The sequence below is a fragment of the Podarcis pityusensis genome, assembly GCF_964106645.2.
Source record: "Podarcis pityusensis genome assembly, chromosome: 3".
In the NCBI taxonomy this organism is placed as follows: Eukaryota; Metazoa; Chordata; class Lepidosauria; order Squamata; family Lacertidae; genus Podarcis; species Podarcis pityusensis.
In genome coordinates, this window is record NC_138026.1 from 76576805 (window position 1) to 76593781 (window position 16977).

The 16977-nt window shown below is 45.7% G+C and overlaps 1 protein-coding gene and 1 long non-coding RNA gene across 2 annotated transcripts; both read right to left on the reverse strand.

Moving 5' to 3' along the window:
* Nucleotides 1-294: 294 nt before the first annotated feature.
* LOC308474039 lies at nt 295-3383 on the reverse strand. The gene is made up of 2 exons (XR_013984472.1): nt 3138-3383; nt 295-619 (listed from the first exon to the last, which is right to left on the reverse strand). It is a non-coding gene; the product is annotated as an uncharacterized lncRNA (long non-coding RNA).
* A 4934-nt stretch (nt 3384-8317) lies between these two features.
* IRF2BP2 (interferon regulatory factor 2 binding protein 2) lies at nt 8318-16700 on the reverse strand. The gene is made up of 2 exons (XM_081000004.1): nt 14024-16700; nt 8318-13177 (listed from the first exon to the last, which is right to left on the reverse strand). The coding sequence occupies exons 1-2, from the start codon at nt 15060-15062 to the stop codon at nt 12471-12473; spliced, it is 1746 nt and encodes a 581-aa protein (XP_080856130.1). The 5' UTR covers nt 15063-16700; the 3' UTR covers nt 8318-12470.
* Nucleotides 16701-16977: the final 277 nt, after the last annotated feature.

The following is a 16977-nucleotide window of genomic DNA, read 5'->3' on the forward strand; positions in this document are numbered from 1 at the left end:
GAGACTTAAGGATCAGTTGGGTTCTGGAATGCTCTGAGGGAGATTGCCCAACAGGGATGGGGAACCTGTGGATCTCCATGTGTTGCTGGACCACAACTCCCATCAGCCCAAGTCAAAATGGCAGATAGCAGGGATGATGGGAATTATAATCCAACAAAATAAGATCGTTTATTTATTAAAATATTTATATCCTGCCTTTCTGTAATATGGCCATGTCATTTTAAAGTAACATTATGTAAAGCAATATTGTCAATTTGCAAAACATTCTAATAGAAAAAGAAGAAACGACAGAAATTGAAGGAACTGCACTTTATTACTCTCTCTCCTGGCCCAAAGTCCGTTGGTATACAGAACTCATGGTGATAATTTTCATGGTTGATGAAACTGCTCAGCTCTGATCCATCTCAGGTGCCACCAGAGCAATATCAGAAGCATCCACAATCTCCAGTGCTTGGATGACTTCAGCCTGCTTACCTTGAAGGTAATTACCAGTACTTGTGAGCTAAGTTACTTGTGAGCTAAGTACTTGTGGACTAGTGAAAGTCTAGGGCCCAGAACCCCTTTCAGTTAGGCTTCTTTCCTGGCTATGGTAATGAGACAGCTTTAGTAGGCATTGGATCTGTATAAGAAAGAAAGAAAAAAGAAAGAAAGAAAGAAAGAAAGAAAGAAAGAAAGAAAGAAAGAAAGAAAGAAAGCAAACCATGTTATCCCATAAGAAACATTCCAATATCCACATTGGGGCAATACCTTTATTAGGTCAGCCAAAATATTACGAAAGTGTGTGAGCTTTTGAGTTCTCTGGAACTCTTCATCAGTCTAGACAGTAACCAAAACCATCTAAACTGACAGGTTATAAAAAGTTGGCCAATGCTGATGCCACGAATGGAGTCAGAAGTTAAACTTAAAGTGGAATGTGGGAGGAGACAGCAGACATTCAAAGGAGGCCTACTAGGTGTATTTCTTGAGATCCATAAAAGGAATAATTCTCTGATGGCACTTCTAGACCTCCTAAATTGCATCCAACACGGTGGACTTCTTGTTTACAATGGCTAGAACAGGGGTCAGCAAACTTTTTCAGCAGGGGGCCAGTCCACTGTCCCTCAGACCTTGGGGAGGGGCTGGACTATATTTTGAAGAAAAAATATGAACAAATTCCTATTCCCCACATATAACTCAGAGATGCATTTTAAATAAAAGCACACATTCTACTCAGGTAGAAACATGCTGATTCACGGACCGTCCACAGGCCGGATTCAGAAGGTGACTGGGCCAGATCCAGCCCCCACGCCTTAGTTTGCCTACCCATGGGGTAGAATTTACTGGAGGATTATTAGAATACCTTTACAGCGGTACCTCAGGTTAAGTACTTAATTCGTTCCGGAGGTCCGTACTTAACCTGAAGCACCACTTTAGCTAATGGGGCCTCCTGCTGCTGCTGCGCCGCCGGAGCACAATTTCTGTTCTCTTCCTGAAGCAAAGTTCTTAACCTGAAGCACTATTTCTGGGCTAGTGGAGTCTGTAACCTGAAGCGTATGTAACCTGAAGCGTATGTAACCTGAGGTACCACTGTATTTAGAGAGACTCACTCAAAGAGGGATTCTTATAATTACCTGCCTAAAATCATAGGACTGGTTACAATATTAAAACACAACAATTGAAAACTGTTCAAAACAACATATAATCCCCCCCCCCAAAAAAAAAACAAGGTGGGTCCTAAAAATAGATACCGCAAGCCAGGGTAAAGAGGTGTGTTTTCAGCATATGCTGGAGGCTGTATAATGAAGATGCCTGATGAGATGATGAGAGAGGGAAGATCAGCCCCTCAAGGTCTGTTATTTAGGGGTCAGTATTGGCAACAGCACTAATATCTCTACAAAGCTGCTGGATGAGATCCTCCAGAGCTTTGCAGTTGCATGCCATCCATATGCCTATGACACACAGCTCTCTGTTTTGGTAACTAAGCAGCTGGGACCTGCTGCCTCAGTGCTGATTCAAGTGTCTGGAGGCTGTAGCTGAGTTAAAACACGTTGAAGTTGAATTCAGATAAGAAAAGGGTGATGGCAGTAGGAAGACTGGGTGCCCTGGCACAGAATATCTTCCTTTGATCAATAAGGTAATTGTTGGAAACAGGAAATTGCCCCACAGGCTTCATTTGATGAAATTAAAGAGCTACATTTTATTAGTTTCTTATCATATGCTTGCAAAATGTCTAGAACTCCCTGCTAAAACAGACCCTCATATGAATTCCATTTTTTTAAAAAAGCTGCAGTTGAACCTTTCACATGTTTTTGATGTAAACTGCCCTGCTTGGTAAAATTCTATTTGATGGGTAAGATGGAAGTTTATTAAGCTGAACATTTGTTAATTGCTTTGCAGAACCAGTGGTGAAAAGTGGGTAACAAACAGTGACAACAAGAAATATTAGCATTGGGTAAGTTTTAAATCTACTTCTTTTAAGCAGAGAGGATATTTTAACACCCGCTTTCAAAAAGTTAATAGCTACAGTAGGAACTGCCACTGGACCTTTAAAAGGAAATTCTACAGTTAGGTTGGCAACACCAGTCTATGACACCCAGGATTATTCTCTGCTCTAGAGACCAGGACGCGCAAAAGCATGTGAGAATATCGGTTTACAGTCCTGCTCCGAAATGAATAACTATAAATAAATATAGGGCAGGTGTTCCCAAACTCTGGTCCGGGAGCTTCATTCAAGTGCTTTGCCTGTAAAAATAGAATCCAAAAGCAGGCAGCGTCTAGCACAGCACTTTACGATTGCTACAAGGGGCACAAACATTACTAAGTGATCCTGGGAATTTGGGAACCAGGCAGTTTCCCGGACTCTCCGAAGACTGCAGTCACTTGCATGCTTCTTCCCAGGCCAGGCTTGCTGGTGTAGCAATCTCCAAACCAGTCCTTCCCGGGTAACCCTTGCTGACGCCTGCGGCTCTATTACTGCGATGAGTCAGGCAGGCAAAAGCAAGCGCGCGGGGGGGGGGGGGGGACACCCCAAAGCCCCAAATCCACCCCTTGGCCCTTCGCAGGCCTAGCCTGTGGCGGCGCGCCACGTCACGCCTTTGCCCTTTCCCCCGGGTTGCGCAAGGCCGCGCGACTCTCGCTTTTGCAAAGCGGCTCCTTGCCAGGAGCTGCTTGGGCCGCTTGGCTATATTTGGTTCACCACCAGGTGACCCGTCCAGATCAAGAGCGGAGCCGGTCGGCACGATTCCTTTCTTGGTCCTTCTCCGGCAGGCCCGAGGGGCCGAGCGAGGGAGCTGCTCTCCCGCCGGGGCCTCGGAGGAGGAGGGGCCGCCGCCACGCCTGCGCCGCTCACTCCCTCGCTCTAATTATAGCGGGCGCAGCTGGTGCAGTTTCCCGGCCCGGGAGGGGCTGGCGGGAGCTGCCAGGGGAGGCTTCCGGGGTGGCGGCTCCCTCGTCAGGATCGCGGCCACGCTGCTTTGCTCCAGGGTGGTCCAGCTTATTTGGGGTGGCTATGGACTGATCCGAGTGAAAGTCTTAATAGAGATCCAAGCCTCTGCATGAGTGACCCCCCCCCCCGACGCCCCGTGGAAATGCCGGGGTCTTTCTTCTCAGCTGGCTCTGCCAAGCGCACCCGCGTTCCCGCGACGGGATTTCTGAGGGTGGGGGCGCCTATTAAGACAGGAATATGCAGCTGTCCCATACCAGGATCGAACCTGCAACCTTGGCATTATCAGCACTACGCTCGTCTAACCCAACTGAGAATGGGAAGGGATCACGGGGGTCATCTGATCCACCCCTCTGTTGTTGTGACATAAGTACAAAACGTTGCTTGGAGTGGGTGTGTACCTGGGCCTCTTCTGAAGGTTATGTGCTTTGGCTCTCCCCCCCCCCCCCGCCAAAATGTATTCCCAGAACTACCTTTTAAAAATGAAATGGGGGGGAAAACATTTTATTTTGAAACAAAAAGGTCTGTATGTGATGTAAAGAAGAAAGTTGCACAACTCAAAAAATGAATAGGTTTAGGCATACACTTGCAAGTACAGTGGTACTTCGGGTTAAAAACTTAATTTGTTCCGGAGGTCCGTTCTTAACCTGAAACTGTTCTTAACCTGAAGCACCACTTTAGCTAATGGGTCCTCCTGCTGTTACCGCACCACCACCACGAAATTTCTGTTGTCATCCTGAAGCAAAGTTCTTAACCCGAGGTACTACTTCTGGGTTAGCGGAGTCTGTAACCCGAAGCGTCTATAACCCGAGGTACCACTGTAACTACAACAAGGCTTACAAAATCAGAAGGCCTTATATGTGGATCTATATGGCATATGGCACATAATTGCAGCAAATCCCAGGCATGTTACTTAGAAGCAAGTCCTACTGCATTCACTGGGCTGGCTTCCTAGTAGTTGGCATCTCTCTGTCTCGGGGAAACAATGGATGAGTGCGCCTTTGGGGGTGAGGTCAAGCTGTTGGAAGTCAAGCTTCCTCGTCAATGTGTTCAGAATTGCAGTCTCACTTGGGCATTGCTGCAGGCACCTCACGCAGAAGCATATCGATCTGCTCACGTAAGCTGACTGGTAGCTTTCCAGTGACTTGAGCTACTATTTTTTTTCTGGTTACTGTTTAGCAGGCAGAAATCTAATAAAATTCGACTTTTCCTGACATGGATATTCACTGCCTTTTTACCTGTAATGCAACACTTGCGAGGTCTCCTTTCTGAAAGAGAGTAGCCACCTTAGCTGAGTTATTATTATTATCTAGCAAATTTGTAAAGCGCTTGTCAGAAAGTATCAAAATGGTGAATTAAAACCACAAGTTTTGATCTCTGTGCATGCTGAAACAGTTGCAAGTGACCAGAGGCACAGCTGGAGAGCCCTGTCGGTAGAGCATGAGACTCTCAGGGTTGTGGGCTTCTGCTCCACACTGGGCATTGCAGGGGGTTGGACTAGATGACCCTTGGTTACTCCCAACTCAACAATTCTATGATTCTATGATGACTCAGCAGACGTCACTGTGGCACATAAAGTATAAAACATGTTAGATGAGTCCTACACAATCTGAGTTCGCAGCCTGTTTTCAGAATTTTGATCAGATACAGTCATCTAGACTATTTGGCCTGGTTTGTCCCAATAGAATCTGTATGTTTTTTTCACATCGCGATTGGACAGGTTGTTCTTCGTAGAGGCAGATTTAACTACCCCATTGTGGAGTGCTGTGGTTGCGGGGCAGAGAGGGAAACTAGCAGCTGTGTGGAATAACGCTTGGGATGGCAGACCTGTAAGGAGAAGGTGAACTTGGTTGTGTAAACATTACTGTTTGAACTTAGGACTTTGTCTGGCACAGTGAGCACCTTGAACAAACCTTAATCACAGAGAACACATGGCTAGATTACAGCTCAGGTGCTTGCTAAGGAAATTAATCATTTACTAACCTACACAATCTCTCTATTTTCAAAGGTAAGGGTTTAAAAATCACAAGACTGCAGTTCGGTAAAGCACCTCTGATGGTGGAAGTTGGTTCTAGGAACGCTAATGCAATGTTAGCATGTTTTCCAGTGACTGGAGCTCTGGCTTTTGGAAGTGCCAAGATTTTAACATCAATTTTTCATTAACTAAGGGCTTCACACATTAAAATGGATAGGTTTTTAAGATGCGTAAAAGTGTGAGAAATGGCAGCCAATCATGGTTCCCCAATTGTGCCCCTGTATGGCACACCCATTTTTCCAAACACAAGTCTTCCCCACACAAGTAATAGGCAGAGTAGCCCTTGCACCTCAGTCTACAACCCAGTTAATCTGAAGCACTTGTATTTACACTAGATCATACCCCAGTCCTAATCATGTCAGATGTAAGTAAATCCCATTCATTTTCAGCGTGGCTTGTAATATGGTTAAGATTGTGGCGTCAAGCCCATTGTCTTCACTTAGAACAGAAATCCAAGTATTTTTGTTTTAGATCAGTCTGTTGTATATGTGTAATTACACTGTTGTATATGTGTAATTTTTCAGCCTCAGATCTTAATCCATGTAATGGGACTAATAGTAATCGTAGATCCTTTTTAAAATTTTCAGTACGTAGCCATAAGTGAGGATACTCTGCATCCTCCTTGTATGCTTTTGCCCAGCCGGAATACATCTTTGGTATCTGATAATTCTTCTTTGCTTCTCTGATGAAGGATACAGAGGGCAGTGTGGAAAGTGTGTAGAATCTAGCCTGCTGTACAAAGGTAAAATTGGTTGCCCCAGCAACTTCTGCCTATGGCTCTGCTTGCCACAGGGATGCTGCCCTTGAGATTAAAAGGATTCCCCATCCCTGCTATAAAAAGTTCCAGATTCAATGTCTTGTGGCTCCAGTTAAATGGTCAAGTAGCAGACAATGGGGAAGATCTGCTGCCTGAGACCCTGGAGAGCTGCAGCCAGCAGAGAGTAAATAATGCCGAGTTAGATGTACTAATGATCTGACTCACTCCAAGGTGGATTCATCTGAGTTGCTTATTTTTTAAACAAAAACATAGCTGGTTGTTGTTGAATTACTAGGCAGAGTCCCTACACCCTGTTATTCCCACTACCTCCCAACCTGCAAAATTCATAATTGCTGATTGTCAGCAGCACTGTGGGATTAGGAAAACTTCCCTCTTGTTTCTTGTCTTTATTTCAGATGCATCTCCTTAAAGGAGGATGGCTTCCCCCACCACTGTGCTTAAGGAAGAGACAAGACAAATCCTCAGGTTTATGCCACACTCTTAACTTTCCATGGCACAAGCAGATTGCAGTCCTTGAAGTAGTTTTAATTGAAAGCATTTGAACTTCATGCCGCATAAATGTGTCTAGGACTGGGTGGTTGGGGAAGCCCAGATTCTCTTTGTGTTGGCAATCTTACCCTAAATGTACACAAGTAAATTCCAGTTTTCAAAAGGACGTATTTCTATGTATAATTTGCAGCCCAGGCATTCTAAGATAAATTGGATTTGCAGTCACAAGGTGCGTAACTGAAATTGTTAAGCCAAGAATATGCTTAGCATACACTTTGCTTTACACTCCAATTAGCATATCACCACATGGGTGGGGGAGGTAGGAATATGCCTTTCTGAAGTAATCTGCACCACTATCAAATCTGCCATATGAGCTTGTAAATTCAATTGGACAGAGGACTTTTTTCTGACAAATTGTTTTCAGGATTGGGGTGCCATGCTGCAGGTCCCAAACCATTTCCAGTTTCTGTAGTAATAGCTGCACTGAATCCAGCAAGACTTGCTTCTACAGAAATGTGCATAAAATAGAACTTTAAGGATTGGATTTTAAATTGTGTGAAAGCCTTAGAAAAGTATTTATAAATTTATAAATGTGACACTGATTATTTATGGTCCCCCCCAAGTGCAGTAAAACTGTATAAGCATTGTGGTAATTTAAAACGAGGAGAAATATATATATATTAAAACACATTACTTGTTCAACTTGTTGCATGATATTAAAGTGTCGCTTATAGGTTAGGAATTTGTTCAAGATAAAACTATCATGATAAAAAAAAAATGCTTTATCAGGATTTCTGATGACAACAGCTTAACCAAAGACAGTCAATGAGTTAATAGTCCAAGTGTCCCAGCTCCAGTCTGGAATGATGAAATGGATAAATATGTATTCCATTCATCTGTTAGAATAGCCTGACCTTGGTCTATGACTGAGGAAAGGCGTGTCCTCTCAATCTGCAGTTCTTGAACAAAGGCAAGCAAATGAGGGTGACTCAGGATTTCGTGTGGCCTAGATGCAGCGAACGTTTTCTGAATGATTACGCATCTACACTCAAGAATTAGGAAGAGAAACCTATTACCCTTTACCAAGTAAAACTATTTTATAAGCTGCCTGCAGGATTTTTTCTCTATCTCTAAATAACCTTGTCCATTAGCAAGAAGAGTTTGAAAAACATCTGACTTGCCTGGCCAGTAACCTGTAACAGTAGATTTGATAAAAATCAAGGGCACTTTTATATGTAACGGTAAGAAGAGTTTCTTTTACAGCCGCCTTTATTTTGTAATCTCAGATACAGGTAGGTCTACTAAGAGTGGGTAATAATGGGCCATTCAATTCACCCCACTGCTTTCATACACTTCCTAGCTATTTATTAGAACTCTCATCTGCTAATGTCTTTTAAAAAAACTAACAAAAACTAGAGTTGCAGTCTTTGGCAGGGGCAAGCTTTAAATAAACTACTTTTCAAATCTTTCCATGCATGCAGTCCTAAATAGTCGCACCACAGAAGCAACCCCATTGAAATTAATGGGCCAACCTTTCCACATAAATGCAATTGGTTAAAGTTAAAAAAAAAAAAATCATCGGCTTATACCTGTATCACTTTTTACCATTTAATTATTTATAGCATTGCATATACACCATCAGCCAAAGAATATCATGTAACTGTAAACTGGAACTTTTCAGTTCAGTCTGAAGTGCAGGAGCCCTTGAATTTTTAAAACAAATTTAGTCCCACTGAAGTCATTGACTTAAAAACACATTTTGACTGGGTTATTTGTGTAAACTATCTTTAGCTGAACTCATTTCCGCACTTTAACAGTGCAACTTTTAGTGTTAAGCAACTTGCAACCCCTTATACCTCTGCAGAGTGTTGTATTTGGTGCTCATGCAGAATTCCTATTTAAATAATTAAATTATATATTAAAATATCCAGTTCTCATAAAACTAAGAATAATATATCATAATCATACCTTAGCCTTTCCCAATATTGTACATAACCAGTAACGTTTCAAATAGTTTTTCTACTTGGTACTTGTTTTGATTGGGAGCATCTAGGCTGCATCTGTGCATAGTAGTTCATGTTTCTCCATACCACATTATTGCAAGGAGAAAGTCAAGTACCCCAATGCTATATATATTTAGCCAGCATTTCAGTGCTAAACTTATTTATTTGGACTGAATTCAAGGAAAGATTCTTCCACTTGCATATACTTAGGATAGCTGTTTGCCACCAGCCTTGTTATTTATATTAGGGTTTAACACCTCTAGCTAAAAGAACCTTTTGCAAAGCTGTAAGGTAGACAGTGAAATCACCTGCCCTCAATGACTCTATCATGTCAGCAGAACACTGTGTCTGTTCTTCTTGGTAGTAAGGTGAGAAGGCTTTGGCCCTAGTACAGAGAAAATTTCCCAGGATCCTGTTACCATAAAAAGCCATTGGGAGAACCCTCCCAAATAAACCTCTTCCTAAATGTGATTTCACAAGATACATAGCTCAAGGCTTTATAGACCACCATACAATTGCTGGGCTTCTTTCTACTTTTATGTCAGGAGGATGGTCAGCCCTCCTGAAAAAAAAAAATAGTACACTTACAGTTACGCTGCTGTTCTGCTCTTAGCCTAGGTTCTGTTTTTATGTCTAGCAAAAGAGAGCAATCTCTTAAAAATCCAGTTGATTTGGCTACCATGCACCTCAGTAGCTGCAGTATTTTTTAAAAAATGAAAAGGGTAACAAAAACTCGCAGAAAGTGTTTAAAGCTCCTAGTTTCATTTTATTCAATGCAAAAGATAAAAAATAATAGGAAAAAATAGTAATGTGTTAGTTTAGTAACTATAAACAATGAAAGCATAGTGCAGGTGATATTTCAATAAAAGTAACTTAAAAGTGTAAATGAAGGTGAGATTTTGACAATCACACTCTCCATTAAAACAACATTTTGCTTTATTGCTATACAAATTATCACCATTAAAAACTTCAAAAAAGTAAGGGTGCAAAGCCTAACTCCATTGAAATTAATGACTCGGTTCACATTAGCTGCAATGGAATCAAGGTTTGCATTATTATCAGAGATTAATGGTAGTACTGTTGCAGCTAAAGCACTTAAAAAAAACGTTGTAGCCAAGAAAACATATAGTAAATATAATGTGATCCACTGTGGTGATGTCATAAACTTGTCAGGAAACAAACTAAAATTACAATAGGCCCAATTGATCCAAAAATCATGTACTAGTTTATGACGTTTCTGTATTATGAATTTATAATGCATGTTAGAACCGGTCACCTTAACAGGTTTGGAAGGAGTTGACTGAACAGGTGGAGAGCTTTGAAATGTGTTCCAGTTGTCATCATGTGGTATGACGAGGCCTAAACTTTCCCACTATTTAAACTACTTTAAAGAACATACAGTGATATTACTGGGCTACAATATATGAAGACACTTATTCAGGATATAAGTGTAGTAAAAGAGCTTTTGTTGGAGATCTAGATCAAATGCCTTTCAATACCTTGACATGCCTGAATAGTCTTAGCAAGAAAAAAGTTACTATCATCCCCACTTCAAGTTAAGAAGCTCAAATCTGAACTACATGCCAAGACATCACAACAAACTTTCCAGGAAAATTTTGGTATGGATATTCTCTTACCTAGAATGCAGTTTCTCCATACAAATTGGTATAATACATGAGGTATCATGTCAAAGAGATTCTTAAGAACTTGTTACCATCTATCAATTCAAAATCCAATTTTTAATAAAGTGCCTAAATACATATTTCCACAGACTATAGTGGTTCCAAAGAATCCTTTACAGTTGTATATATGTGCGTTTTTTTTCCTCTCGAACTGTCTAAACATGTGTTTACATAAGACACCAGTCTGCACTATATGTATTTCTATCATTTTAAAGAGCATTGAATTGGTTTATCATGCAAATCTTGTTATTTAATTTACACTGACCTGTAATATGGAACACAATGCTAGTGGGTGTACTTAAAACACTTCAAAAAAGAAAGGTTACTGTGCATGTGCAGTTTGGATTTCCAAATGTCATGACCATTAAAAAAAAGAAGCCTACCAAAATCTATTCTGCATTCAATAGCAGTCTGAACATTAACACATAAGAACAGTCTGACCCAACAGCATCAAAAACTGTTAAACCTAGTTGAACAGATTCTCTCAACATCAAATGTATAGTGTTATTTGCCACAGAGATGGGGACCGTATAACCATCTTTCTGCTTCAAACAAGTCTATGTGACATATTATAAACACTTAGCACAAGGGCTTGCACAGCAGTGTTGCTAACACAACTGTAAACAGCACAGAATCACTACAGTAAGGCTTAACTATTTCTAGTAACTGATGATTTATTGATTAAAAATGTTGCTGTCTGATGCAAAAAAAAAAAAGTGTGATCAAAATAATAATTTTACAAAAGAATTCTTGAAAGTAGTCTAAAAGGCAAGAAACTGGAGTTGATTTAAATCCCAAGCTGTTCCATTTAGATGAGAATTAGTTCTCTCCAACACAAGTATTATGAAATTTCAGGTAGAATTTTTCACTAATCTCTATGCTGCCGTAATAGGCAAGCCAGGTAAAAGCCTCATATGCTGCTGTTATTACCATACTGTTATCTGCCACAACCTGGCAACATGTCAGCAGTAGTAACAATCACAACATTCTCATACTTGATAAGCAAGATCAAAGCCCACCTGCACTATATTAAGTAAATAAAAAATAAAGAAATCTGCTTCAGAGTTTTCCACATGAACATGGAGGAAGTGGTGATGTTAAATGGTGCTGAAAAGGTATGGATTTGTTTTTTTAAAAAAATGGCAGTGCTATTCTGTCTGCACCAATGCACAGTTAGACAATAAACTAACTTATCACAAAAATTCTGCAGGAACATTACGAAATTGAATAAATGCAGTTTTGCAATCTTACAACCAACCTCTTGAACTGTGGTCAACTCTGCCTTTAAGAAAAAAACCAACTCCCCAATTCCTAATGCAACAGCGCCTCACTTAGCATAATGCTCTGAAGGCAACTTCCTTATGGAAACAAAACTACTTGAAGAATCTGGCCATTTTGGCAGCAGTAGCAGCAGCAGCAGCAGCAAGGGAATGATGTTTCCAAATGAAACCCCTTGTGCTTTCTCACCTGTCTTTGGACTGGACTGAGTGGCATTCCCACTTTAATCCTATGAACACCTTTAATGCCATGTTATCTCTAAAACCTGCATGCCTCCAGCATGTATTAGTGAGGGCAAAAAATAAGGAACCACCAACAGTAAGGCGTTCTTTACAATGTCAGATGTATTTGGCATTTAAAAGAAAGAACAAAAAAAAAAGGAGAGGAGGAAGAAGAAGAAGAAACAAGTGCATACGAACACAGCTAGAAGCATTTCTGGTTTGCCAAGTGCTCTCTAAAAAAAGCAGCGCAAGTCACAGCCTACACTGAAAACAGTAACTCACCAAGGAAGCACAACAAATAATTGCTATAACAAAAAAAAAAAAGAAGGGGAAAAAGTACATTAAGTACATACCTTTCGTCTTCAAAAAAATATAGAAACACAATGTATTCAAAAAAAGAAATCAAAATTATACAGCCATGTTTTATGAAGTCTACATTTCCCTTGTCTTGGAGATATATATATATATATAATATATATATAGATATTTATAGGTATTTATAGATATATACAATTCAAGCAGTTTTATGTTAAGGTTGACGTTGCATTGAGAAACTGGGAAAGTCAAGAGTCCCTCTCCTTTTTCACTTTCACATCTCCCGCAAGAATGGTTGCAATCTCGCCCTGCATGAAGGCCCAAGGGACATTGGAGCCCACCAGAGGGCACTTCTCCCCACTGGGACAATAGACCTCCCCACTAGCTCCTTGCTGTTTGATGCTCTGTCTGGAGCAAGGGAAGCAAAATTTGTGGGATGGGACGGAGGGGCACTGCACAAAGTGGGTGTCTTCCAGGCGCTCGTGACACAGGGTGCAGCACAGGGGGACGCTAGCTGCCAGCGAAGAGTCTGGGAGGCTGGCAGGGTGCACAGGCTCCATCCCTACGGCATTTGCCCCTTGGCTCTGCACCTCCCGGGTTGGCCTTCTTTGGTTCATAGGGGATGGCGAGGGCGGGCTACTGCTATTCCTCCTGGTGGTGGAGTGGACCTGGTTGGCATCTTTGGAGGCATGGTTCCCCCCAGCATTGTCTGCAACTAAAATGAGCGCTGCCATCGGGGACTGGCCGTTCTGGACTGCCTCGGGTGGCGTGGTCCGGTTGGAATGAGGCGAAGCGGTTGGCGGCGGTGGGGACATGAAGGACGCAGCTGCCATGGAGATCTTCATCCCTTCTGAGGAGGTTGGTAGCCATGACTGCGCCTCGCCATTGATTTTGGGAGGTCCAGCTTCACCTTCAGGCTCTGGAGAAGGCTTTCTCTTCCTCGCAGCCCGGGCCCCTACGGAGCAAAGCAGGAGAGGAGATATAGTGTCGCAGCAGCACAGCCACAGAAAACGTGTGCAAAGCGGCAGGGTCAAGATGCCACACAGCCCAGTCAAGCCAAGCACTTGGGATTCAGGCCAAGTTGCTCGCTGAATTCTAACGGATCAAACCAGCTTAAACCCCCAGTAAATTCAGCTTATCTGGGACTGGGGCTCGGCATGTGAACACGCCGTGCCAGCGCTTACACTACAGTACATGCTGCATGCATTCAAATGTGCCCACACTGTACCACCCTCCCACGCTGGCTGCCGGCCAAAAGAGCCGCTCGCAGCTTGGTAATCTTCCACTCGCTCCGAGCCCATTCAGGCTCAAGGCAAATCTATGCCCCAGCCGAGCTGCAGCCGTGAGGGGGGCGCGGGATCTGCCGAGCCCAGATAACTCCTGCATCCTCCTTATTTGCACGCCCAAAGCGAGCGCCTCGGAGCATATGCGGAACATATGGCGCCTGGCTCAGGAAAATGTCTGCTGTTGCTCGGAGCAGCCCTGCGCGCCTCAGCTCCCTTCGCGAAAGAATGCGGCCAGGGCAAGGGAGGGGAAACCCTCTGTCAGTGTCTGTCAGCAAAGAGCCCTGACTCATCCATGTTACACCAAGCACGCCGCTGGGGTTTCAGCACCAGGAAGCTGGGCCGAAATGGCGACCCTGGCTCGTCTTTTCCTTGAGGGAACGGAGCGCGGGGGAGGGGGGAGTGTTTCCCTTCCTTCTCCCTCAGAAACCCCCCGCCAGCCCCTCCCCCTGCTCAGGCCAAGAGCGCGCCCGCGCCCCCCAGCCCGCGCTCCCCAGTTCCCCCTCAGCGCAGCTCACCTGACTTAGCCACCGCGCCGTTGCTGTCGTAGCCCAGCAGCCTCCCGCCCGCCATGCCGGGCTCCTTCTTGAACTTGCTCTCGTAGGGCACCGCGTGGCCGCCGTGCTGCAAGGCCAGCAGGGTGTCTCGCACGGTCTTGGGCTTGCCCATCCACTCCTGCTCGGCGCTAGCTGCCGCCGCCGCCGCCGCCGCGCGGCTTTTGCTCTCCGCGCCGAGCTGCTCCAAGTTGTCCGCCGAGCCCCGCGCCTGCTGCTGCTGCTGCTGGCCCTTGTCCTTGCCCTCCAAGTCGCTGGCTCCGCTGCCGCCGCCGCCGCTACTGGACGACGAGGAGGACACCGAGCCGGGCCGCTTGTGCCCCCCCACTTCCCCGGGCTGCTGCTGGCTCTGCTGCGCTTGCGAGACCGACACCTGCAGCGGGGTGGGCGCTCCGGAGATGGCGGCCAAGGAGGCCGCCGCGGCCGCCGCAGCGCGGCTGTTAATGTTGATGGCGGCGGGCAGTGAAGCTCCGTTCATGAGGGGCACCAAGGTGGGCGCCACGGCGTGCGTCCGCCGCGGGTTGGGGCTCTGGCGGTTGAGCTCCGGCGGCTCCTCGGGCTTGGAGAAGCCGTTGGGCACCAGGATGCCGTTGACCTGCCGGCTGCCCGCTCCGTACTCGGGTCCCAGGCGCGGCGGCCGCTCGGAAGGCGCGGCGGGCGCCAGAGAGTAGCGCTCGTGGGGCTGCGGCGGAGCGCGGGCGGCCGCCTCGGCTGCAGCCACGGCGGCCGAGTGCATCTCCTTGGCGCTGAGCGGCGGCGGCTGCTGCTTGGCGTGCGGCGGCGGCGGCGCAGCCCGGCCTTCCTGGAAGCTGTGCGCCCGCTTGAGCTGCCGAGCCGTGTCGATGACGAACTCCACCCGGTCGGCGCCTTCGTAGTTGACGCAGCCCCTGCAGACGGGCTCGGTGAAATCCCAGATCATGGCCCAGGGCATGCGGGGCAGGTCGCACAAGTAGCACGACTGCCTGCGCGAGGCAGCCGCCACCGCCACCGCCGCCGACGACATGGCCGAGTCCAGGGGCAGCGAGCGCCCCGCGTCTCCTCCCCTGCCTCCTCTTCCCACCGCTGCTCTGCGAGCCACCGGGGAGGCTCTGCGCTCTGCAGCCGCTGCAGCCTCTTGCACCGACGGCCGCCTCCTGCCGCCGACAAGTGCCGCTCCAAGACGGGGCGAGGGCGAAAAGCTTCTTCCCGGGCCCCGCTCTCCTAGTCCCGCAGGCTGCAGTCGCTCACCGGGACGCGGCGAGACGCATCGCCCAAACCAGGCGCTCTCCGACCCCCCCAGTACAGCGCGCAGCTCGCTCTGCCCGCGCCGCGCTCTCGCTACTACAGCGCTGCCCGCCGGCTGCCGGCCGCCCAGACACTCGCATTGGGGCGGGGACTCCAGAAGCCGCCGCCGCCGCCGCCGCCGCTGGTGCGCTCTGCTCCAGTGACTCGATTCTTCGACAGTGCCCAGGAGCGCCTGCGTGCTCGGCTCTCCCCCTTCCTCCTCCTGCTGCTCATTGAACTTCTGCCAAGACAACAAGAGCTGCAAGAATAACCAGCTCTCTTCTAGTCAGCACACGGGAGGAAGGGAGGGAGGGGGGAGGAGGAGGGAGCGGCAAGGCTTTCGCATGTGAATGGATGCAAAATGGGGAGCTGGGGGCCTTCCTCTTCTCCTGCCTTCTTCTAGGCAAGGCTTCCATGATAGTGCATGATAGTAATGTTGGCTGGACTCCCCCCTCCCCCAATGCACATTTTGCGTCGCATTATTATGGCACTACTTGTTGTTTCAAACGGGTTTTTTGCATACTGCAATGGCCGCGTTTGGGAATCTAGGTTACCATTTGATCCTTTGGTCTAATTCGAGCTTCGACGTTGACTCTCATCGTGTGACCTTCGGCAAATCGCTCGGGGTCTGATTCTCTAGATTGGAAAGCTCTCCCTTTAGCTCAAACCCCTGATCTTCTCTTGCCTCCTCCCGCCCCCTGTAAAAAGGCTTAATTATAGTACACGAGTTACAGGAAGGGATATTGTGAGAGGATTATGAGTGAATCTTTCGGAGAGCAGCCACTCCCTTCAGTTGCATCAGGATTTATTTATTTTTTAAAAGCCTTGTGCAGATTTACTGGGAAGTAAATCCGAGGGGAATTTTTTTCCAACACCACTCAGATCGCAAACATATTTACACTTCAATCCTAGAAATGTCTACTCAGAAGTAAACGCCACTGCATTCACCATCTCTGGTAATTGTGAATAAGATGGTAGCCTCACCTGGGAGTAAGTCCTACTAAATTCCAAGAAGGGTAGGCTCGAGCATGCCTACAGAGTACCACTAAGAACGCATAGAATCAGACAACCTGAGGCTGCGATCCCAAGCATACTAACTTGACAGTGAGAACCATTGAAATAATTTGATTCACTTGCCATATAAATGTTATTTCAATTAAGACGTATGAATGCTTTTCCAAAGTCGCTTCCTTACGGTAAAGACTGCAACGTGACCTAGTCATCCATGTACAATTTGCCAGCGCAACCCTATGTGTTTACTCGGAAGTAAAGTCCCACTGATTTCAACGAGTCTTGTTCCCAAGTAAGTGCAGAGGATCGATACATGTGTTCTATTTGGAATTAGCAGCAAGTGGAATATTTATATTTCGTAACAAAACAAGGCATAGGAATAAATAAATCCCTTGCGCCAGAGAAACCCCACGGGGGGGGGGAGGCACGAGAAACCTGCGAGGGGGCGACGGTTTCTAGTATTGCAACGCAGGCAATATTCTCAAAGCTCATAAATCTATTATGTTTCATCACTGCTTTGGCTACGCTTGCTGGTAGCAAAGTTCATTATGAATTCATCTCTTTAAAAAATGAAAAAGCAATTTCTTTCCGAAATGGGGACATCCCGTTTTCTTTCCTGGTATTTTTAACCATGAAACAGGAGC